This window comes from Alternaria conjuncta (genome assembly GCF_024043145.1).
Source record: "Alternaria conjuncta strain BMP 0040 chromosome Unknown scaffold_35, whole genome shotgun sequence".
Lineage (NCBI taxonomy): Eukaryota > Fungi > Ascomycota > Dothideomycetes > Pleosporales > Pleosporaceae > Alternaria > Alternaria conjuncta.
Window position 1 is genome coordinate 103,089 of NW_026250124.1, and position 22,634 is coordinate 125,722.

Below are 22,634 nucleotides of genomic sequence, written 5' to 3' on the forward strand. Positions count from 1 at the left end.
ATGGCACTCTTCAATGGCATCAAAATGGGCAGTTGTTTGCCAGAGAACCGAACGATGCCCCTCCATCCTCCACACGTATATCCGGACCCCCATCTTTGCCCCTAGTGGCCGGTCATCAGCGCAGCCCATAGGCCTTATAGCATGGCTCCTTCATTATGGAACCTAATGAAGCGCTCAACGTCCAATAGCCCGCCGTCATCGGTTAGACAGAAGATGGCTCCTGGCATTACGGCGCCAGACTCCGAGTCTCGTTCGTCGGGCAACAGCTTGGAGGTTGCGTCGCAGATCTCGTACACCAGAGACGATGACTACTCGAGCTTCATGAGCGATGTCATGGTTGTTGGCGCAGGACCGGCCGGTCTGATGCTTGCGTAGGTAGATTCAGGCCCATTGAGCAAACACCAACTGACAGTGACAGCGACAACCTGGTACGATATGGTATCAAGACGCGCATCATTGACGATCGACCCGACCGCACCTCGACCGGACGCGCTGACGGAATCCAACCAAAGACTATCGAGACATTGCGACAGATGCGACTTGCTGAGCCGCTGCTACGAAAGGGTGTCAAGATCTATGACATTGCTTTCTGGAAGTCGACGGCTGATAAATCGCTTCATCGCACCGGTCGTGAGATTCACTACCCACCGGTAGTGGACTTACTTGATCCATACATCTTGCTGGTACACCAGGGCATGGTCGAAGGCGTCTTGGAAGACGACTTACGGGAAAGGGGTGTCGTCGTTTCCAGGAACACAGCCTTCGTCGACTTTGACTACACACCCATGTCTATCCGTCCACTGACGGTCAACTGTCAGCAAGACGTCAGTCACACCAAGAAGACCTTCGCCACACGGTACGTAGTCGGCTGCGACGGAGCTCACTCAAAAGTGCGCCATTGCATACCGGGAGCCACACCTGTGGGCTCATCAACCGATGCCGTCTGGGGCGTGCTCGATGGTGTCCTCGAAACCGACTTTCCTGATATCTGGAGCAAGGTGGTCATTCAGTCAGACGCTCTAGGATCTGTCTTGATGATCCCTCGCGAAAGAGGTCTGACCCGTCTATACATTGAACTGCGGCCGGATTCGACGGAGGCAGTGGGAGCCCAGCAGACTACACAAGAGTTTGTTCAAAAGCGGGCGCGGGCTATTCTACAACCATACAGATTAGAGTGGAAGACTGTTGAATGGTTCGGACGCTACAAAATTGGCCAGCGAGTCGCAGCGCGTTTCACCGACAATGAGCAGCGGGTGTTCATTGCTGGCGATGCTAGTCATACCCACTCTCCAAAGGCGGCGCAGGGCATGAACACAGGAATGCATGTAAGTTCTAACAGGACGAAATGAACGTGAAGCATACGCTGACTTCCCTTTCTCTATAGGATGCTTGGAACTTGGCCTGGAAACTCAACTTCGCGACGCGCGGTCTGGCGAAGCCTGCTCTACTCGAATCATATGAGCAGGAACGACAGAAGATTGCCAAAGACCTGATCGACTTCGACTACGAGCACGCCAATGCTTTCCACGACGGAGACCCGGTAGCGCTTGCGGAGAACTTCGCGAAGAACGTCGCGTTCATCTCTGGCTACGGTGTCAGCTACGACCTCAATACTCTCAACGTGCAAGCGAAGGGTTACAATAAAGGGCATCTGAAGCCGGGCTACCTGCTGCCACCTGCCAAGGTCACACGCTACATCGATGCCAATCCGGTCGACATCCAAACCGACATACCCGCCCTCGGTCAATTCCGCATCTACTTCTTCACCCACAATGTCCATGCATCCATGCCGTTCTTGGAGAATGTGTGCCACTCGCATATTGGAAACAACTCATATGTCGGCCGCGTAACAGCTGCTGGCAACGCCTCATACACCATGCAGCCACCTCTCGCAGCACCCCACGATCAGTTCGTCTTGCCTGAGCGATACACTCCCGTTAGTGGTGTCTTCACGTATGCTCTAGTGACCGACGAGGATCGCAACAACTTCGAAATCCGAGACCTACCAGCCGTACTTCGCGAGTCCGCCTTCACATTATACCTTGATGATGTTCCAGACAAGGACACTCGGAAACAGACATGCATGGACAAATGGCTGGACGGTCTTGATGAGAAGGAAGTCGTTGTTGTCAACGTACGTCCAGATGGTTATGTCGGAACAGTGCGGAGATTCGCCGACGGCACCAGGGAGAACGGGATGGCTGCTGTACAATGGATGGACGAATACTACGAGCAATTCCTGCGAGATACGTAGAAACAGACATATTGGGTCATCTCGACAGTTTCGAGATTGAGGTGCATGGCTTCGGAGTTTGGGGGATATTCACGGTATCAACCTGGCAGAGATAGATTCATGACTATGATTGCCGCTGTTTCCTACCATCATGGTAACAAATCACGTGTCGAATGTAAGTCTCGGCTTTAGTGTATCGCAACCATGGCTATGGTAACAAAGCTCCCTTCCACGGAAACTCGTATACAACTTTGGTAAGCCCTTCTCTTGCGGGCTTGGCATTAGCCAGACGTACGCCTATCTCCAGCCTATGTCCGCTGCACCTAGTCAGTCTTCTGCATGTGTCTCTCCCCCACTCTTATCAACATTCCCTCTTTCAGACTTCCGCTTTATCAATAAGAGTCGTGTGCAGCGCGATCCTTCGGGCCCCAATGTGCTGCACGCTCGGTTCACACCGTTTATGCGCTACGCTGCTGATCTGTTCGGTGGCGATAGGCAAGATAGACGCATGTGAACTGGGTTCAAAGATGGGAGGCTCAGTTGCGTTGTACATGCATGAGTAACAGCTCAGACGTTAATGACAGGATGCTACTTAAAGCCATCGCGCTTTACTGAGCAAATACCAATACAATAGCCAGCCAGCATCTTCTCTAGTATTTTCGACCTTCCCAGGTCTACCCTTGCTTCTGTGCGCACCTTGCCATGCCAGTCGAGCAGCAGAAAGACGTCACCATGATTGAGGAAAAAGGTCGGAGGCTATCCGGATCCAGCACCTCAAAAGAAGAAGCTGGTATAGTCATTGACACAGTCGACAAGAATATTGAGAGCGCCTATGGTATGTCCTGACTTCTCAATACCACACAATGACCACATATTAATGGATCATGCAGTCCGAAAGCTCGACTTCTATCTGTTGCCATTCCTCTCGCTGATGTACTTCTTCAACAGGTGGGTTCATCTCCCTTGTATTCTGACCTTATGGCAGACTGACCCGGCACAAGCGTTGACCGATCGAACCTGGGTAATGCGAAGACAGATGGGATGGACAAGGACCTCGGCTTTACCGGCGAACAGTATAGCTTGTTGATCCTGCTATTCTACATCCCGAACGGACTGTGCGATCTTCCGCTCAACATGTTGACGAAGAAATGGAGTGGTAGAGTTATGCTTCCGACTTGTGAGTCCATCTTCTTAGATCACGCAACACGAGCTGACGATAAACCACAGTGATGGTAGGGTGGGGCGCGATGGCTCTCTTCCAATGCGCAGCACACAACTTCGCAGGCATGCTCGTCATTCGTCTCCTCCTCGGTGCTTTCGAGGCCGGGTTCTTCGCTGGCGTCGTCTTTTACCTCACGCTCTTCTACACGCGCGGCGAACTCGGCTTCCGCATCGCACTATTCTTTGGCAGTGCACTTCTTGCCGGTGCTTTCAGCGGCCTCATCTCCTTCGGCGTCTTTCAGATCGAGCATACCAAGATTCCCGGCTGGAAGTTTCTCTTCATCATAGAGGGCGCTCTGACCGTGGTCCTCGCTTTGATAGCGTATGCCTGGTTACCGGCGACGCCTCAATCGGCATGGTTCTTGAACGAGGCTGAACGCAACGTAGCCGAACGTCGTACACTCCGCGATCTATCCTCATCCGGTTCCCACGAGTTTAACATGAGAGAGTGCTTCAAGGAGTGGAACACGTGGAAGATGTTTCCCTGGTGCATCATCGCCTTCACCTACCCTGTAGCTTTCAGCACGACCTCGAACTTTCTGCCTCAGATCGTCCAACGCCTCGGATTCTCCGTTATCAAGACTAATCTCTGGACCGTAGCGCCAAACGCGGTGGGCTTCGTCGTCTTGCTCTGCATAACGTACAGCAGCGACTTCTTCCGCGAACGCACATTCCACATCTGCGGCGCTCTTTGCATTTCTCTCGTCGGACTCATCGTTCTCGCAACAATCGACGTTCTCAACAACAAAGCCGTCGCTTATTTCGCTTGCTTTTTGCTATGTGCAGGAGCGTACGTGCCTTCCTGTCTCGTACACTCTTGGCACAACAACAACAATCTCAATGAGAACGCCCGCGCTGCTACGACCGGCCTCATGGTCGGACTCGGCAATCTTGGAGGCATCGTCTCCGCTGCGACCTTCAGACAGGAGTACGCGCCAAAGTATCTGCCGACGCTTTATGCAACTGCGGCTTGTAATGTTACGTGTATCTGCTTCACACTGTGGCTGGGAGGGTGGATGAAGCTGGAGAATCGACGGAGAGACAAGGTGCAAGGTGTTAGACTGAGGGCGGATGATGTTAGAACTAGCGAGTTGGGCGACGGGGAAGAGAGTGAGATGTGGCGATACTTCACTTAGGCAGGGCTGCACCGTTTATCTTCTTGGATGACTTCGAGAGGTTGCGCGGATGGAATGTATACGCAACCTCAATTCTTTGCAAGAGTCACCGGTTGGATTGCTTTGCGTTCCGCTATTCCCGCCCTCAAGCAATGGCGTTGACACCCGCCCGATGCGGTAAGCGCAGCCACTAGCACGCACGGCCTTCTTCGATCCATATTTTCCTTCGAGATAGCAGCCCCATTTGTCGTCGCGTTGCCATACCCTTCACGCGTCCATCTCGATGATTCATCGCACATTCCTTATCATTGATGCACTTTGACACTCTCTGGCGCAGTCTTGCACTCGGTTCACACGCAAGTTGCCGAGCATGGCTTGCTTCACGAAGTACAGCAACGTCATCGCTGGGACAAAGCTGGAACAGCAAGGTTCTAGTTTCGCGCAGGCCAGCAGGCTTACAACTCTCGTCGTCAAGGTGGTCGTCGCAAGGGTTGCAGAAGCGAGATGACGAGGAAGAGACGCATGCCACCCAGCAACACGACCCATCAATGGGCGACGGGACAGTCCTGGATACAAGTACGAAGCACGATGCAGATGTTGTACACGAAGTGACATCAGAGGCCAAATCACGGCATGAAGCTGCTATTCATTCGCTTAGCGCTGCGATCGATGACGACAAAAGCTTCCCGACCGCGATGCCATGGATGCATTACGTTAAACTCTTGCCCACACCCTCTGATAAGAGAGCAGCGGCTCTTGCATTGTTGGAGCTTTTGCGGCCTCATATCATACTGACGAGATCAATGTACAAGCGCACAGTGCCAGGACAAAAGGCACCACGGGATCGCTTAAGGCGCCGACTCCGGCTCTTGTGTAAGCACAAAGATCATATCGTTGAATATGAGAAGCAGATCAAAGCAAGTGACGAGACTCCTGGCACGAATCTAGAGGGGGAGAAGGCGGAGCCCCGAAAATCTTTCACGCAAATCGTTGAGAGGTCGCTTGCCAATGATGAGTACATGGCAAAAGGTTGGTTCAGGCGCGTTGCCCCAAGGCTACCGCCGGATGAGCAAACGAGGCTCTTTCGTGAAACGACCGCGATACTGTTGGCGAAGGCACGAGAATACGAAACTAGGGGCTCAGCAAAGAGCCTTCAGAAACGCACGATTACTGCACTCCTGCACGACATCGACCAATCGTACCGACAGCTTCGAATACTCGGGCATGCATCCATCGATACTGCGACGTTGAGGCGGCCCTTTAATCCGTTCACAAGAGCCTCTCACTCTACTCTACGACAGGAGATTCAAGAGATGGAGCGTTGGCGCGCAGCTCAGAGTTCATTCTATAATGAAACACTGGAGGACCTGAAGCCAACCACAAAGCTTGATGGGATGTTAAAACATGTCCTTGAAAAGCAAAGCAAGGTTACTAGCCTTAAGCTGCTCTTTTCCGGCGACTATCTTGAGAGACTCCGTGCAGAAAACACGTCTGTGTTGTCAATCGAGCCAGAGACAGACGCGATAAGTCAGCAGTTGGGCTCTAGTCCGGGGTCCACTTCTGCCCGTGGAGCTACGAAACATGTCGTGGTCATGGTGCCGTACCAAGTCCAACACCACATTCTGGGGGATGTTCATGAACGGTTCAAACGAGCCATATTCGTATTTGGCCGACGTTATTTTCCCGATGTAATGCAAGAGAAGAACTTGAATGACCCCGAAGGTTTATCTATCTGGGACTTTGAAAAACTCCTGAGCGAGGACGAACATTGGCGCCACCTCTATAAGATCATCCAGAGAAGGCTTGAATCTCTTCGCTTCATCCGCAATGCGTATGCACACGAGTTCACGGAGGTGAATCTGGACCGTCTTGAGGAGTTGCTTGCTGATGCTCAGAGCATTGCTTGGCTTGTCGAAGATAGCTCCCTCGTCATTCTGACGCAAAAGTACAGAGATCTGCTAACAGTATATGGCAAGAGGTATTTAGATGAGTGCGCTGGCCCGAGGCAGTTGGCCGCCCAGAGATATTCGGCCGCAAACAAGCAGCTCAAGATTGCGAAAACTCGATTGTATCACTCCTGTACATCAACCCACACGAAGCGGTATCGGGCAGAGAAATCACGTATCGAGCGCATACACCAGGAGTCAAAGGCCGCCGCCAGAGCAGAGTACGTTCAGTTTGAGCTGAACTTGGCTAGCGAGCTAAAGGCCTTTGCGCTCGGTTCGTCCATTCGATATCGCTTGGGGTTAGGCGACTCGTCCTGGGCTGCTAGTCTGGTGAAAACACTCTATGAAGAATACGCAACCACGCACGATAGCCCGACAACTGAATCAACTGCCGAGGTCACCAAACACGCAGGGAACATGCGCACGTCCATCACTGTTTCGGGTACTTCAACCCCATCCTCGACCGCCAACGATGACAGACCGGCCAGACCAGCAAAGGTGGACAGACAGTGGCCATATAAAAAGCCTGCGAGGACTCTTGGTCACCGTCATAGATGGCTTGGGATTACACGGGGAGAAGGAAGCGACTAGGTGCCGAAGAGATAGATGTCGCGATTGAATTTCTCGATCTTGGCATTTCATAGGCCACCACTACCGCCAACTAAACGCCACTGTACAAGCCCTCTAAGAACCATCATACCATCATGCACGACAGCCCACCGCACCTTACTCAAACACTTGCTCACGACGGCTGCAAGCCCATTCGTCCCCCTCTTCCCCATACCGCCAGCAAAAACGCCTTCACTGCCGGTTTCAAGCAGCTTCTCAGGTTGAGCTACGAGAATAGCGCCAAGCAATATCTTCATTTCCGCAGCAGGATCCCAGATAATCTCATCCTCATCGTCAAGATGCTGAAGATGCTGCGGTAGCTGATCGCCAGAAGGCGGTGGCGGAGCTGGCCGAGCATACCATACACCCCATACCACCAACGTACCAAGGTACACAGCCCAAGGGTGGTGCCAAAGTCTCCCTCCACTAATGTCTGAACAGCTCAGGTCGCCGTCAAGAACTTCCACGCCTTCGCTGACGAGAGCGGCGGCGTGCCAGACTGCTTTCCCGGCTTCTTCTGTGTTCTCCGTTACCCATTTTTTGACTACACGCTGGGAGCGTGCGTAGTCATGTCGTGCGACTGGGCGGCCAAGGATATGCCGTGAGCCAGCGTAGATTTGGAGGTCCAGGAAGGGCGTGTGGAGCAAGATGTGCGCGGCGTGATAAAGCGCTAGTGTGGCGGTGCGGCAGACGTGGAACTCTCTAGCGAGGAAGGGTGTGGATGATGGAAGCGACGATAGGTATGCGGCGCAGAAAGCAGTATAGTCTGCATGCCATGCGGAATATGAGGCTGCGAGACGAGCTTGCCAATTGCCGAGTGGGTTTGACTCAATGACGCCCAGCGATGTCTGGTCTCTCCGTTGCATATCCCATGCTACAGACATTAGGCCATGTAGAAGCAACGACCGGGACAACGCGTTCAGGTTCTTGGGGATAGTCGCAGCATCGGGGTGAAGATACATCTTCAGACACGATAGAAACAATGGGGTCGTTGGCTGCCTCTGCCGCAACTGATGCCATGTCTCGGCTGAGTCGGCCTCCCAGATGGCCTGATCGCATGGCATGTTGGAACGGAGTTCAAAAGCGGACATGCAAAGCGACTGGCAAAAAAGCACTGCGTGTTGCGTATCCCACATGAAGCATAGGAACGCCAGCCTGCGCACTTTGAGCTAGGTGCCGTGAGGGTTCAGTTGATGAATACATACCTCTTCTTTTGCTCTGCTTCGCACCATGTCCGCCAGTCATCTTCGAGATCATCCGTGGCTTCTTCCGGTGTTGGTGGTCGGATACTTTGGCAATCGCTCCGCCGAATGAGGTTGATGAGTAAGCCGTGGAAGAGATGCGACATGTCGTGTTGCTTTTGTCCAGCTCTGCTTTTACCGAAACACTCGACCAATAGGATCGTTTGAAGGACCCAGAGATCAGGCTTCGCCGAAAACCCGGCATTGGCAAAGATCTGTGGACGCAGTACGTCATGAATGCATACCTACTTCGAGTCAGTCGGAGCTTGAAGACCACATGGCGTGTTCACTTACCGCGAGCTGGTGTGCGTCTTTCTCTCCATACGTTGCGCCTAACAGCAAGACTGATACAAGGAGAAGTGTGTCGACTTCTGATGGGTCAAATGTAGACATGTGTATCAACGGATATGTGGTGTTGAAACGCGTGAAGAACAGATCGCAGTATGTTTGCAAGCATGATAATGAGAGCAGCGGGTGGTCTCGCATGACTATACTTCCGTCAGGTACAGTAGGTTGTACAATGTCAATGAGATCTAGTAGCTGCTGACGAGCTAGTTCGTCGATGATCGGTAGGCTTCGCGATGGTTGCAGTAAAGACAGTGGTCGCTCAACGTCGATGGAAGCATTGTTGTCTGTCGCTGGTGCGGAGGGCTCATTATTAGACGGCGTACCAGCTGTCTTGCTTGCGTCATCAATCGGTGGCGTGATCAATTGTGCAGTTGGTGAGTGGTGGTGCTGGTGGTGAAGAGACTCATTTGGCTGGGACGGAAGTGAGCCAAACTGGCCGACCGTCGATAGCGGCCCCTCCATGTCCACCTGTTCCAATTGAAAATCTAAACCTTGGATCGATTGAGATACCGCATTATCCTCAAAGGGTAGGGCGGGGAATGGGTCTTCTATGATCGGTTGTTGAGCCTGATCGTTCCTCGTCCAGTCCATATCAAAGAGCCAATTGTAGTTACTCATGGTTGTGAAGGGCGCATTAAAGGAACTCGCTGTATCTGGATTAAATATCTCGTCAAATGGCGCATTGTCGTAAACCGCAGAGGTAAATGGCTCGGCTGATGATTGCGTGTTATTGGCGGACCAGAAGCGTTGATCTGTGGGCGAGTATGAACTAGATGAAGGAATGCTATTTGGATCGAGGTTTGTTTGGGGGTAGTTGATTCCTATGCCTGAGTCTCTGTCGTCCAATGAATGGGGTAGAGATGGCCCGTTCGATGTAGGTGGTGATATAGGAAGACCCTGATATGTTGCGAACTCGGCGAAGTCTGGCATCGACTGCAAGAGGTCCTCGGTTTGCGATAGCGACAGCGACCCGGTCCTCTGACCGTCTTTAGATAGATTGGGCTTCTTCGTGACTATCTTGCCTTCGGCATCTTTCCACATTCGCTTTCGGGTATTGAGCACTCCACAACCCTCAGCGCCGGCTTCTTCGTCTTTTTGGCGATGGCGACTGATGTGCCTCTCTGCGCAAATGGGTTAGTGACTACGATCAATAATAGAGCAACGGCGCGATGCTACAAAGCAGATGCGAGAACCAACAAACAAGAGCTTAGGTGCTGTATTTCATAGAAAGCTGTTTCATCTAGTAGCACGAAAGGAGCGCGGCATCTTGTGGGCATGTAGTTCCGTGCGTCTCAGCGAAGAGCAGCTCATGGGCAAAAACAGCCATGCATTCTCGAAGCCAAGGAAAGAGTGCATCATTCTTACCAAGAAGATCTCTCCGCTTAAAGTGAGCCCTGCATCGATCACAAGTGTACTCTCCCGTCGAATGATTCAGCAAATGCCTTTGCAGATGCTCGGCTCTAGTGAAAGACCGCCCACACCCGTCATTCGTGCAGACAAACTTCTTCCCTTCATTCTTGCTCAAGTTCCTTCTCTTGCGCCCGCGGGTCCCTGAGCTTGCACTGTCGACAGTAGTGGATGCCATAGCGCAGAATCTGAGAGATTATTTCGATGATCTGATCAAAGGATGGGGGCACTGGAAATGAAATGGGGTGAAGAGAGGCTCAAGACTCCGCTTCACGGAATGCTATACGATATCGCGTCGGATAGAGGCCATGCTTATCGGGGTCGACAAGTCCGACTATCGCGGCCGAGTGTGGAGTTGAGTCGTGCCGCTAGTGGGCGGGGTTGCGCGTGGTGGCGTAGCTTTGGGAACGCATTTCCAAGAGTGGGGGTGAGGTTTCCCAACGCCATCAACATCCATCGTCAAGCGCGTTCACTCCATCTTGGTTTCCGTGTGTCGACCTTGCAAACGGCAACAGGCACGTAGGCTGTGGTTGACGATGCTGCTCGATTGTCGGGCGCGTCAGCAGCAAGGCGCGGAGAATTTGCGGTTATCTCCGCCGCGCGTGGTTCGCATGGAGATAGACCATGGTGGCCTCATGTGGAGCTGCTGTCATATTGGAAGGCACGGGAATTCTAGGAGCCTGTTCAGGCAAGCTGCATTGATGCAAGGGATGCGGTTGGTGTTGGGTAGCTGCTCTATCATGGCCCGACGCGACTTCCTTGACACACTGCCGCGCGACCATTAGTCATGCCACCGCTGAGGTCATCGCTACCGGCTTCGCTTTCCGATAAGATGCGCGATAGGCATTTCTCATCCGACGGGGTTGTAATGAAGGCTATCGTAAGAGAAGCAATGTATTCGCTGTAGGAGGTGTTGAAACGGGCGATAGCATCAACTTATGTTCTTGCCAAGCAAAGAGTAGCACGCGTGCGGGACGCGTCAAACCTCGCAAAAGCAATGCGCAAGAGAGGCGCCGTGTATGAATGGACACCTGTATTGAATGAAATAATACATGGAATGGTGAACGCGTGTTCCCATACCCATGATCACGCTACAGCAACCAAGAAATTCGTCTCACCCTCTTTCTTTACCGTTCTTGCCCGGTCAACAAGGTCATCTCCAACCGCCAACCTGAGCCTCTCACAGGTTGCCGGACTATCCAAATTCCACCCCTCGTCGTTCTTCCCGTTCATCTTTCTCGCCGCCAACACCGCCTCTCTCAGCGCGAAGAAGACCGTTGATCCCAAGAAGAGCGGTGGCTCACCAATACCCTTGGAACTTTGAACACTCCTCAAGTGGTTCCACGACAGCGGGTTGCCGTCGTTATCGTGGCGAAGCATACTGGCGTTGAAGACCTGCGGAATGTCGCTGAAGCCGGGGATCTTGTATGTTCCGGGACCCCGAGTGAAGAGCTGGCCGTTTCGAGTCCAGAGTGTTTCTTCGATGGTGAAGAGACCTTGGCCTTGGATAAACGCGCCTTCAATCTGTCCGTAGTCTATGGCTGGGTTGATAGAGTTGCCAACGTCCTGCAGTGTTGTTAGCATGTTGAAATGAATGCATCGGCATGCGCGCTTACCATCATGATATCTGCTCGTAGCACGGTGTGGTCGCCAGTGAGTAGGTCAAGTTCGACTTCGGAGCAGCACGCTCCTTGGGTCCAGTAGTAGTACATAGGCTTGACGGTGTCCAAATTTGTATCGCCCCACGTATACCCGACCTTTGGCATCTTCCAAAAGCCATTCGCTGCGAGGTTGACACGATCGACATAAGCAGCATGGGCGAGCGCTTTCAGTGGCGCATCTTTTCCCAACTTCTCGCGATATGGTTTCAATCGTTCGTTGATCTGATCGCATGCATTCTTGACAGCCATGCCGTTCAAGTCTGATCCGGATGATGCAGCGGTAGGCGATGCGTTCGCAATCTGGTAGGTCTGACTATCTTGGGTATAGATGGCGTCGAGCGGAGTGCCAAGCTCTTGCGCGGCTATCTGACACATCTTGGTGTAGAGACCTTGACCCATCTCTGTTCCTCCATGATGCAAGAGTACACTGCCATCATGGTAGATCTTGATGTAAGCGCCAGCTTGATTGAGATGTAGAGCTGTCGCAAAGCTAAGACCAAACTTTGAAGGAACGAGGCAAATACCTCGCTTTCTCCATCGGTTCTTTGAGTTGAAGTCTTTGATAGCAGCTTTTCGATTCTCGTAGTCGGCAGACTTGCTCAGCTGGTGCAAAAGCATAGGAACGTGCCAATCCTCGTCGATCTTTTGGAAAAATGGGGTGTGTTCTCCAGGCTTGTACAGATTCTGCAATCGTATTTCGTCCACATCCATGCCCAGACCTTCAGCAATGTTATACATGACAGTTTCAGAAAAGTACATGCCTTGTGGCGCTCCAAAACCTCGGTATGCCGTGTTGCTGTGGATGTTGGTCCTGCACACGTGGCCACGCAGGAACACATTTGGACACTCGTATGAGTTGTCAAAGTGCGTCAGACATCGATCCATGACTGCCCCACTCATGTCTTGAGAGAAACCAGCGTTGTTGTAGACGTCAGCTTCAAGCGCGACGAGCTTGCCTTCTTTCGACACACCGACCTTCCAACGAGCTTGGAAAGGATGTCTCTGGCCGCTGAGCAGCATGTCTTCATCGCGGTTCAGCATGATGCGCACTGGCCGCTTTTCCTTCCTAGCAGCTATTGCTGTGTATACGGCGAACGGCACGCTGCGAGACTCCTTGCCACCGAAACCGCCTCCCATGCGCTTCACGCGGGCATTGACCCGGTTGCTTGGCACACCCAAGACCGAGCTAACAAACTCTTGAGTTTCCATGGTGTTCTGTGTCGACGACCAGACCTCCATAGCCCCGTCTTCTCCGGAAGGTATGGAGAGCGCTGCATTCGTCTCGAGGTAGAAGTGCTCCTGCCCGCCTAGCCGGCTTACACCTTCGAATATCTTGTCGCATTGGGCGAAGGCTTCACCCATCTTGTCATCGATTGCAAGACCTTTCCTCAGATTCTTCCCATGCGGAAAGTAGCTTCGGGCCGCGATAGCTTCGTCGATGGTGAGAATAGGAGGTAGTTCTTCGTACTCGACCTTCACAGCCCGCGCGGCCGCTTGGGCTTCCAAAGCCGACTCTGCGTAAATCATGCCAATGACCTGACCGTGATAGAGAACCTTGTCTTCAGCAAAGAACGCTTCATCCTTCTTGATCGAGCCCCAGATGTTGACATCCGCGGGTATGCTGTGTCGATCGATGTAGCCAACAACACCAGGCAGCTCAAGCGCTCGCTCCCAATCGATGTTCAGGATTTTGGCGTGGGCCTTTGTCGACATGACGAGTCCACCGAATAGCTCACGATCTAATCGTGGCATATCGTCGATGTACTCCGCCTCGCCAGTGCACTGTTTCAAAGCAGATAGATGCGCCACCTGCTTACCTACTACGCGCTGCTCGTAGGGATTGTAATCATCGCGAGCACCACTGGAGATCTCCCGGTGAATCTCATCAATCACCTGCTCGTCAACGTTGCCAAGACCAAACTCAGCAGCAGACTCGTGCCAGAACCGAAAGAAAAGTGACAGGGTAAGCGTTTTCCGGTAGTCTGCCATGCCACCTGGAACACCGTATGGAAGATCGTAATCCTGTAACAACGCCGTGAGAGCCGCATCAAGAGTTTCCGAATGAAACCAGGGCTTACCCAAGAGGGCAGTCTGGGTTTTGGGTGACTCTTTCGTCATAGGCGCCATGCCGCCGTATACAATCGAAGCATCCACCACTAGGCCGTCAGGATTTAGACGCACTCGGAATGCAGCCGTGACGATTGCGATGTCGTCGTCTTTGCGCTTGGCTTGCTTGTAAGCCTTGAGAACCTCTCGTGATCCTTTCGGAGGCAAAGGGATTCGAATTCGATGTAGCGTTGCATCAGGCGGGAGTGATGTGGTTCTGTAGGCGATGAAGAAACTTGACATCGGGAGATCGACGCTGCCATCTTTCTTGTTTACAGCTTCCAAGGTAGCACCAGCCGCAAGCAGCACAGGGTTGGCGTCTGAGATTGGCGATGCTGTTGCAATGTTGCCAGCTAATGATGCAACGTTACGAATCTGACGACCCGCGAAATATCGCAATTGTTTGCGAAGGGCCTCTAGCACCATCGCACGCTTTCCGAGCATTGTGCAAACCTTTTTACAAATCTCCTCAAGCTCAGTGAGCGGAGTGTTCGCTGCAACGACGAGTTCCTTGGCTGTCTCAAGCTCAGCATGTTTTGGCATCCGCGTTTGCTTCAATTCTGGTATATCTGAAATGTAGACGGAGACAGCAAAGTCGGAGTTTTTGAAGCGAACCTCCACTTGAACTTCACTGGCACCGCCGATGAGCTTGGCTGAGGGGTATGCGTCTTTCAAATGCACAAGTTGCTCGAGCTTTGTAGGACGAAACCAGATCTTCTTATCGTTACCGTAGCACAGTGGCTGCGGCTCGTACTTCCATAATGCAGGAGGGAAAATGAGCTCGGTGTCCGGAACGTATTCAGAGAACTCGATCTTGGGGACACCCTTCTCTGAAGCGGCCGCCGGTGCCTCGATAGTGGATGTGACAGTCTTGGATTCGGCAGCCGCACCATGCTCTTTACTCTTTAGCGGTTTCGCGTAGTCAGCGCCGCTAATCTCGGGATCCGGTTGCGGCTGTTCTTTTGCATCCAGAACGGCAGTGATGTGCTCGTCTTCTGACGCCGATGTTGGCTCCGTTGGAGGTGACGAGGTATCTGACTTGGTGTCTGTTGAGCTGCTGTCGGACGGGCTATCCCTACAGCAGCCACCCGGTCGCCTGCAGGAGACCTTGGAAGGACCTGCACAGCCATTGCGAGTCAGATCAATGACATCTTTCTCAAAGTTCTCGGCGTCGGCAGTCGTTGGCTCGTCTTCTTCTGCTAATTGACCTTTCAGATCCTCGGTGACGAATGTCTTTGCAGCTTGAAGTATCGGCTTGTAACCTGTACAGCGGCACAAGTTGCCGTCCAAGTGACCTTCCATCTCGATCTCTCGTGCGCTGAGATGGAACTTCTTCGTCTCCGGGTCGTATGCGTTGCGCACCACTGCGTACAAACTCATCACGATACCAGGCGTACCTATGGAGATAGTCAGTTTCAGTGTAGGAAACAAAGCCTCGTTGACTTACAGAAGCCACATTGGCTGCCGTGCAACTTCGCGATCCTCTCTTGCAGAGGATGCGGTCTGCCAACATTACCGATGCCTTCCACGGTGATGACATGTTTGCCGTCGATACCGACCAGAGGGAATAGGCACGCATTCACCGATAAATGCTTGATTCTCTTCTTTTCAGACTGCCAATCTGCAACCTGCAGAACAACGGTGCATGCGCCACATCCACCCTCGCCACATCCCAGCTTCGTGCCTTTGAGGTTCGGCTGAGCGCGGATGTAGTCTAGCAGAGTCCAGTGCGGGTTTGGGTTAGTGATGATTGTTTTCCTTCCGTTGATCCACGTTGTTATGTCTGGTGTTCTGAATGTCGTCTCGATGAGAGGTGTGAGGGCTTCGGTAGCGGAAAGGCCCCGCGGCGGATCTGCACTGCTTTTCGGCGGAATCGGCAGAGACATGACGGGTGTCAAACCTAAGCAGACAGGTAATGAGGCCGAAGAGATAGAGAATGCGATGTTCTCTTCATAATATCCTCACCCAACATCCGTTTCCGCAGTATTCACACCCTTCTCACGTAATGCGATCGCTGATTGGCCTGTTTGCGCGAGACGACTGTTCCGATGATAGACGATTTCGCCTTTCCGATGGCCGGGCCCACAGTACCCCACTCTTGGACCACAGCGCAGCAGCGTCGTACAGATGGCGGTTCGTTCGTACTCCGCAAACATCAGCCTCGTCATACGCTTTGCTGCATCTGCCCCTCCCCCATTTCTGTATCTGCAAACACCACTCCCTAACATGGGATCTGCGACGATGGCGACCACCGTTTCTGGCACTAGCGCCAGGTACATAGGAGACCCTGAGCAGCAGCCATGTAGCTGTTACAAATCTTTTGTGGCAGCAACGACTTCATTCTCTCCTTTTCTCAGTCATCAGTGCAAGTGCGATACCAACAAATATGCCGAAAGCAGATAGCCCGACAGGCTTCAAGCCACTCAAAGAGACTGCGCTTTTCTCGCCGTTCAAACTCGGCCCTCTGTATCTCGAGCACAGAATAGTGCAGGCACCATTGACACGCATGCGAGCAACCAAAGAGGGAGATGGAGTATTCGTGCCGAAAGAGCTACACGTTGAGTACTACAGCCAACGCGCAAGCAAAGGTGGATTGCAATTGACAGAGGCTACTGACATTGCCAAATACGTGGGTAGTGCGCGACCAGTCGAAGCAAACGCGCTGACTTGTACTAGGCCAGCGGATATCCAGGTGTACCGGGTGTATTCTCGGACTCCCAAATCGCCGGCTGGAAGAAGGTCACCGATGCTGTCCACGCAAAAGGCGGGTACATCTTCTGCCAGCTGTGGCATACTGGACGTGCTAGTCCACCGTCCTTCCGGGCCGGAGCGCCAACGGTCAGCTCGAGCGACGTGCCCATGGAGGGTAGTTGGCTTGACGGTGTCGCGTGCGCCGATCATCCACCTAAGCCATTGACTGTTGAAGAAATTGAAGGGTTGACAAAGACCTGGGCAGAAGCCGCGAAGAAGGCGGTTGGGGCCGGTTTCGACGGTATCGAGATTCACGGCGCGAATGGATACTTGCTCGATCAGTTCCTACACGACAATGTTAACAAGAGAACGGATCAGTATGGCGGGTCAATCGAAGGACGCAGTCGCTTTCCGCTTGAAGTCATCCAAGCCTGCTCCAAAGCCATCGGTGCTGACAGAGTTGGCATCCGTCTCAGCCCATACAACTATTTCCAGAACACCAAGGACAGCAATCCCAACGATCACTGGGAGTACCTATGCGAGAAGATCGCGTCGCTTCCGCAGGGTGAGAGGCCGGCGTATGTCCACATGTGAGTTGAACCACTTCGGCCCCCAGGCTGATGCTGACGATAGCCAGGGTCGAACCGCGCTTCGATGAAGTCCTCGACGAGCAAGCCAAGATGGACGCTCTGGCCGCTTACACCACACAAGGAGGCAAGGGCGTGGAGGCGGAGGCGACGGTCAAGGTCAAGGGCAACACGCTCGTCAACTTCCGAAACATCTTAAAGAAGGGTGGCGTGAAGTTCATTGCGGCTGGTGGATTCAATAGAGACAATGCCGCGCCGAAGGTAGAGTCCGGAGATGCTGACCTCGTCATATTTGGTCGGTGGTTCATAGCGAACCCGGATCTGCCGAAGCGCCTCGCTGAGGGCCTAGAGCTGAATCAGTATGATCGCGACACCTTCTATGGCGCTGATCCGCCGCAAAAGGGGTACACAGATTATCCTTTCCATGTACAGACGGTGGCTGCTTAAGGAGAACTTGAGGCTCGATGCATCAGTGACGCTGGCCAAATAGCTGTGTTATTTTCTTATTGGAAATTTAAGGTGCAGACAATTTGATCGCGTCGAAAAGTGAGTCTCGCATATACTGTTGTGTGTCAATGTCGTGATCAAGTGTCGCCAAGATGCGCGTCGCGGCGAACGCGAAACTGACGCGTCGGCGGAGCAGCCGGGTGGGGTCAAATTTGATTTTAGCGGCAACCGGCTGCCGGAGCGAGCTTGACCGCCGGGGCCCACCTTCCGTGCGATCCATCCCATCCTCTCCAGGCACCGTGGCACATACGTCTCTACAACGACCCATACTTCGAAAGTCCCATCAATCATCATGGTCAAGACGACGAACCGCGAACGGCCGACCACAAGGAGCCTTGCCAGAGGCGGCGTTAGGCTGTCAGAATCCCTCCCGCTTTCGAAGGACGCATCGACGAACAAGGGAGATCGCATCAGTGCACTACCGGACGAGATACTACTGAGAATCCTGGAATACCTACCCGATATTGTGCACCCAACGAGTAAATTTACAGTGACAGACCTCGAAGGCGACGCAATCCGGCCCCGACGGCCGATTCTCGACTATGCATCGGTAGCTCTGACATGCCGCTCTCTTAACCGCGCCGCCACAACCATGATGTATAGAAAGTATGATCATTGCTACGATACCGAACCATCAACCCGATTCATCAGGAGTCTGATCACCAACCCTGCGCTAGGTGCGTTGGTAAAAGAGATGAAAGAGGTTGGCCAGGTATCTATCGGAGACGAGCACATGAGCTCTCGCATCCGCAGCTTTCAAGACATACAGATGATTTGCTCTAAGATTGAGAGTCTCGGCATTCCTAACGAAGAATATGCTACACTTTTACGCAAAGGTGAAGACGCATTCAGTGCTTTGGAGTCAGCCTTGATCCTATGGCTCACGCCCAACATCGAGACCGTCGCCCTGAATTGTTGTCCAGGAGCAGCACGTGCCGAAGGAGAGAATGGGAGTTGGGTCCAGCGCCAGCCACAGGCGGCGTTATTACCTATTTTCTCCGCAAGCCTAGGGATACCTTATGGTCGTGTGCACCAGTTCACAAGGCTGAAAAGACTGAGTATCCGAATGCTAGGATTGCACATCAACTGGCTAGCGCCCATCCTTCGGCTAGACTCTCTACGGGAAGTAGTCCTGTCAGACCACGATTATCTTGAATCCAGTCTCAGCGATCCCCCTTTTTCCTGGGGATGTCCCCCGAAGAGGTCCAAGGTCGAAAAAATACGACTGGAAAACTTCGAGTGTGATCTTGAATTGTTGGAAAATCTTCTTGGCTCATGCAAGGCAATTACATCCTTCTCTTGGGGGTCGTCAACACATGCCACAGGCAATACTCAGTGGCAGTGGTCTGAGGCTAAGGCCTTGTTGGAGACGCTACAACCCGGACTTCAAGCTCTGGAGTTGTGCGAACGCCGTGAATACAGCGATACGAGGTTGGGTACACTCCAAAAGTTTGCCAGTCTGCGGTATCTTGCTGTACCGTTTGAACTCTTGATTAGTATGCAATACCCGTCATTGATCTGTAACTTGCTGACCCACGCTAGGTCCTCTCGACAAGCCGGAAGAGCGAAGTCTCGACAAGCTTCTGCCAATGGGTCTGGAAACACTCGTACTCAGCAAGGGTTGGGACTCTTGCGGCGGGCGAGGCGTGTTTGACGTGCGGTATGAACGACCTCAATGCGATCCACATGTCCAAAGCCTACTTGATGCATGTCAGAGTGGCAGCATTCGTCTTCAGAAATTTGGCATCATAATGTATGTGCTGGGCGAGAATCATGACGTCTCAGAGAGGGAGATTGACGCACACTTCAACTTCCACGAATATGCCATCCAGTGCAGGCAATGCGGGATTCATTTTGACTTTGTCATCAAAGTTCGCACTTGTGGAGATAGTAAGGCCAACCCCACAACTGGCATGTCTCGTTCCGCGTACTGACTATACGTGTACAGTTCTACCAGCTTTTATTGAAGCATGGCCTAAAGCGAATGAAGAGATTGCGAATGAGTACATGCAGCACCTCTATTGTCCAGATGGCTGGGTATCGAATGGCTGGCAACCTTGTGGCCACCAACTACAGGGTATGTCAAAACCGGCTTTCTTCGATACATACGACGACGCGTATGATCTTGATCACAGAACTTCTGTCCTCAAGGAGCGCGATGACGACTGACGGTAAGTATACCAATCTGAATGCCTGTATATGGGGTGGAAGCGATGGCATAGCGACCTCGTTGCAGAGAAGGAAGCCTCTTTGTCTTTGCTGCCGAGTCAACACCTAGTACAATCACAACGCGTTACTATTAAACTACGAAATTGGGGTTTTTCTAGCCGGCTACCACCGCATCGGCGAACAATCTGACCCTACGTTACGGTAGCTCCCTACTGCACATCCACACCCAGCCTACGCTGATGAATGTAACCTCTCGAACTCCTCCACAATCTCCTCCGCAAGAAAGATATCTGCACCATTCGTGAAACCACTGACCAGAAAGCGCCACAACCGGCGCGCGAGAATCAGCGCTGGGGAGTAAGCCTCCTTCAGAAAGCTGTCGCCCACAAGACTTTCAAAAGCACGCTTGGCCTCCAACAAATCCGCCTCCTTCGGTTCGACCAACGCACCGCCTTCCTCGCCTTCGCTGCCCATATTGCCACTCCATAGGAAAAACGGGGCGCGCGTGCTCATGAAAGCCGGCGCGAATAGCGCGGAATCCCAGCCTACGATTCCAGTGATCGCTATTTCTGACTCCGAGGTTACAGAGGCAAGAAGATTGCGTGCATTGAAGTCGCCATGGTAGAAGTGGAACGGTGAAGAATCCGGGATGAGGCCGGACTCATGTAATGTCTCAATCACTTTGGCGATCCTAACCCACACTTCTTTGCCACCAGGCTGTTTCGCAGCAGTCGCATATACACGCTGGCGAGCACAGAGATCGAGCAGGAACTCTTTTGTGCTTTGCGGCTCTGAACGTGCGACGTTGAAGGACACTTGGCCAGTGGTTTGTTTAATTCTGGGAATGGGTACAGGCTCCGTGCTGACGAAATCGTTCTTGAGATCGTAGGTCGTGTTGCGAATGCCGATGGGGCCTGGGCACTTGTTCCGTATCTTCCTCACATTTAGCAGAACGGTGGAGATGGCTCGCACGGCACTGAGTCGCTGGGCTTGGTTCAACATTGGCCAGAGAACGTCCAGGCTTTGGCCAGGCAGCCGCTTTTGGAGCATGTATGGTCGACCTAGCGCGTTATCTGCGGTCGGATCAAAGGTGACAATCTTGGGGACTGGATGTTCGAGCTTCAGGCCCAGATACGCTAGCATGACAGCTTGATGGTGCATGTTTTGATCAGGATTGTGTGGTATGCGGAGAACAAGACGCTTTCGCTTGTTTTGACGTGTCGGCCGACCAGTAAGACATGGCTGGAGTAGTTCGAGGATTCTCTGAGTAGTGTACCATGGCGCTTTAGGGGGTGTTTTACAAAGCGTAACGCCGAGGAAGCGATTGTTTTCTCCGTCTTGCATGCGTTCAATCTTTACGTCTCGGGCGCAGTAACCAGGAAAAAGATCGAGGATGAGCTGTGAAGCTTTGTGCTTAAGAGTTTCGAAAGGCTCATCTTCAGGTCCGCCTTTGACTTCTGGTGGTAGCGGGACATCTTTCCGCGCGTCTTCTCCAATGTCTTCATCATCGCTAATGACGGAGACCGCATCAGCTTCAGTCTGGTCGCCTACGGCATGCTTATCGGTCAAGGGTTCAGCAGGCGCCATCTTTTCCACTTGATGGACGCGTGTCGATAGTCAATTCGGCGAATTCCGATTCGCGCACCGCGAATATTGACGGGAAAGATGGTGTTTTCAGATTTTGAGTAAAGCTCTAACGGGCACACAATGTCAATGAAATAAGTATTGGTTTCTTTGTTCTGGTTTACATGGTGTGAAACCTAGACTCTGTGTTTGTCGCACACGCAAAGGCTATACGATCGCCCAGACACACTGAAGAAGGCGGTTTTGCTGATGTCTTGTAGCCGTGGCCGTTGTCTCAATCATCTGAAGACATGGGCTCAACTGCTCACAACGCTGCCCGCTGCACTTCGTCCATCCCGACCCCATAATGCTCGTTTCCGCGTGGACTCCAAACGTCACACGTTCGAATTCGGGACTGTAGAAGGGCATCGTGGTTTCTCCGGAATCGTCTGCCATCGAGAGTTTGGGCCAGCCATGACGACTGCCAAGACGCTAGACGTCATCTCCGCTTCGGCCCATGTCGCCCGAGATCTCAACACCAACAATCTTCACGATGCAACAGCTGCATTTCAACATAGCCATTGTTCTTCATCGCCACATCATCGGCAGCTTGTGAACTTTGTTGATATCTTTATATTGCTATCCAGAATTCACCGCCATGCTTCACATACCCGCGGACGCAGCGCCTGGAAGTGCTAAGCTAAAACGCCTCGTGGTGCAGTCGTGGCGCTGCCCAACTCACGCCTTCAAAGATTCCATCAAGCTACATATGACTTGTCATTGAGCGACTGGAAAAGGTTTTTGCATGGTCACTCTAACCGCAGGCGTGACTTCAGCGCAGTCTTGGGCTTGCTTACCGGTAAGCAAAATACACAGTAACTGAGATCCTTGTCATCTGCGCGAAGCAACTCATATTCAACTTCTACACACATACTCTGGCTAGCTGATCTTCTATGTCTCTAAAAAAGCTTACAGTGTCTATGAGGACAAGTGCGCTCAAGGCCCTGGATGAGGCGTTATATGGCTCCGAACATGGTTTCGGAGAACGAACACTACCACTGGAGATGAGGTCTCGCACCTCCGGATTCTCCATCAAGCTGCCAATTATCTGTCGATACGAAGACAACAAACCAACGCTCTTACTCGACAAAGTGACGAAACATGTATGGGATCTCCTTTGCGGTCATGTCGAAGAGGAGCGCATCATCAAGATCAAACTCGATGATGGCG

General features: G+C 52.5%; 6 protein-coding genes across 6 annotated transcripts; 3 read left to right on the forward strand and 3 right to left on the reverse strand.

The window, feature by feature from the left end:
* Window positions 1-213: 213 nt before the first annotated feature.
* On the forward strand, window positions 214-2,254 carry J4E85_011460 (uncharacterized protein; the record flags this gene model as incomplete). The annotated part of the gene is made up of 3 exons (XM_051475663.1): window positions 214-371; window positions 419-1,325; window positions 1,385-2,254. 3 exons carry the CDS (start codon window positions 214-216, stop codon window positions 2,252-2,254), a joined length of 1,935 nt encoding a protein of 644 aa, XP_051320556.1.
* Window positions 2,255-2,935: 681 nt separating this feature from the next.
* On the forward strand, window positions 2,936-4,590 carry J4E85_011461 (uncharacterized protein; the record flags this gene model as incomplete). Its single annotated transcript, XM_051475664.1, has 4 exons — window positions 2,936-3,068; window positions 3,124-3,181; window positions 3,235-3,410; window positions 3,461-4,590. 4 exons carry the CDS (start codon window positions 2,936-2,938, stop codon window positions 4,588-4,590), a joined length of 1,497 nt encoding a protein of 498 aa, XP_051320557.1.
* Window positions 4,591-7,153: 2,563 nt separating this feature from the next.
* Window positions 7,154-9,754, reverse strand: J4E85_011462 (uncharacterized protein; the record flags this gene model as incomplete). The annotated part of the gene is made up of 3 exons (XM_051475665.1): window positions 7,154-8,279; window positions 8,330-8,580; window positions 8,660-9,754. 3 exons carry the CDS (start codon window positions 9,752-9,754, stop codon window positions 7,154-7,156), a joined length of 2,472 nt encoding a protein of 823 aa, XP_051320558.1.
* Window positions 9,755-11,206: 1,452 nt separating this feature from the next.
* On the reverse strand, window positions 11,207-15,773 carry J4E85_011463 (uncharacterized protein; the record flags this gene model as incomplete). Its single annotated transcript, XM_051475666.1, has 3 exons — window positions 11,207-11,686; window positions 11,737-15,284; window positions 15,335-15,773. The coding sequence occupies 3 exons, from the start codon at window positions 15,771-15,773 to the stop codon at window positions 11,207-11,209; spliced, it is 4,467 nt and encodes a 1,488-aa protein (XP_051320559.1).
* A 500-nt stretch (window positions 15,774-16,273) lies between these two features.
* Window positions 16,274-17,612, forward strand: J4E85_011464 (uncharacterized protein; the record flags this gene model as incomplete). The annotated part of the gene is made up of 3 exons (XM_051475667.1): window positions 16,274-16,516; window positions 16,564-17,168; window positions 17,216-17,612. The coding sequence occupies 3 exons, from the start codon at window positions 16,274-16,276 to the stop codon at window positions 17,610-17,612; spliced, it is 1,245 nt and encodes a 414-aa protein (XP_051320560.1).
* A 2,460-nt stretch (window positions 17,613-20,072) lies between these two features.
* Window positions 20,073-21,428, reverse strand: J4E85_011465 (uncharacterized protein; the record flags this gene model as incomplete). Its single annotated transcript, XM_051475668.1, has 1 exon — window positions 20,073-21,428. One exon carries the CDS (start codon window positions 21,426-21,428, stop codon window positions 20,073-20,075), a length of 1,356 nt encoding a protein of 451 aa, XP_051320561.1.
* Between the last annotated feature and the right edge of the window lie 1,206 nt (window positions 21,429-22,634).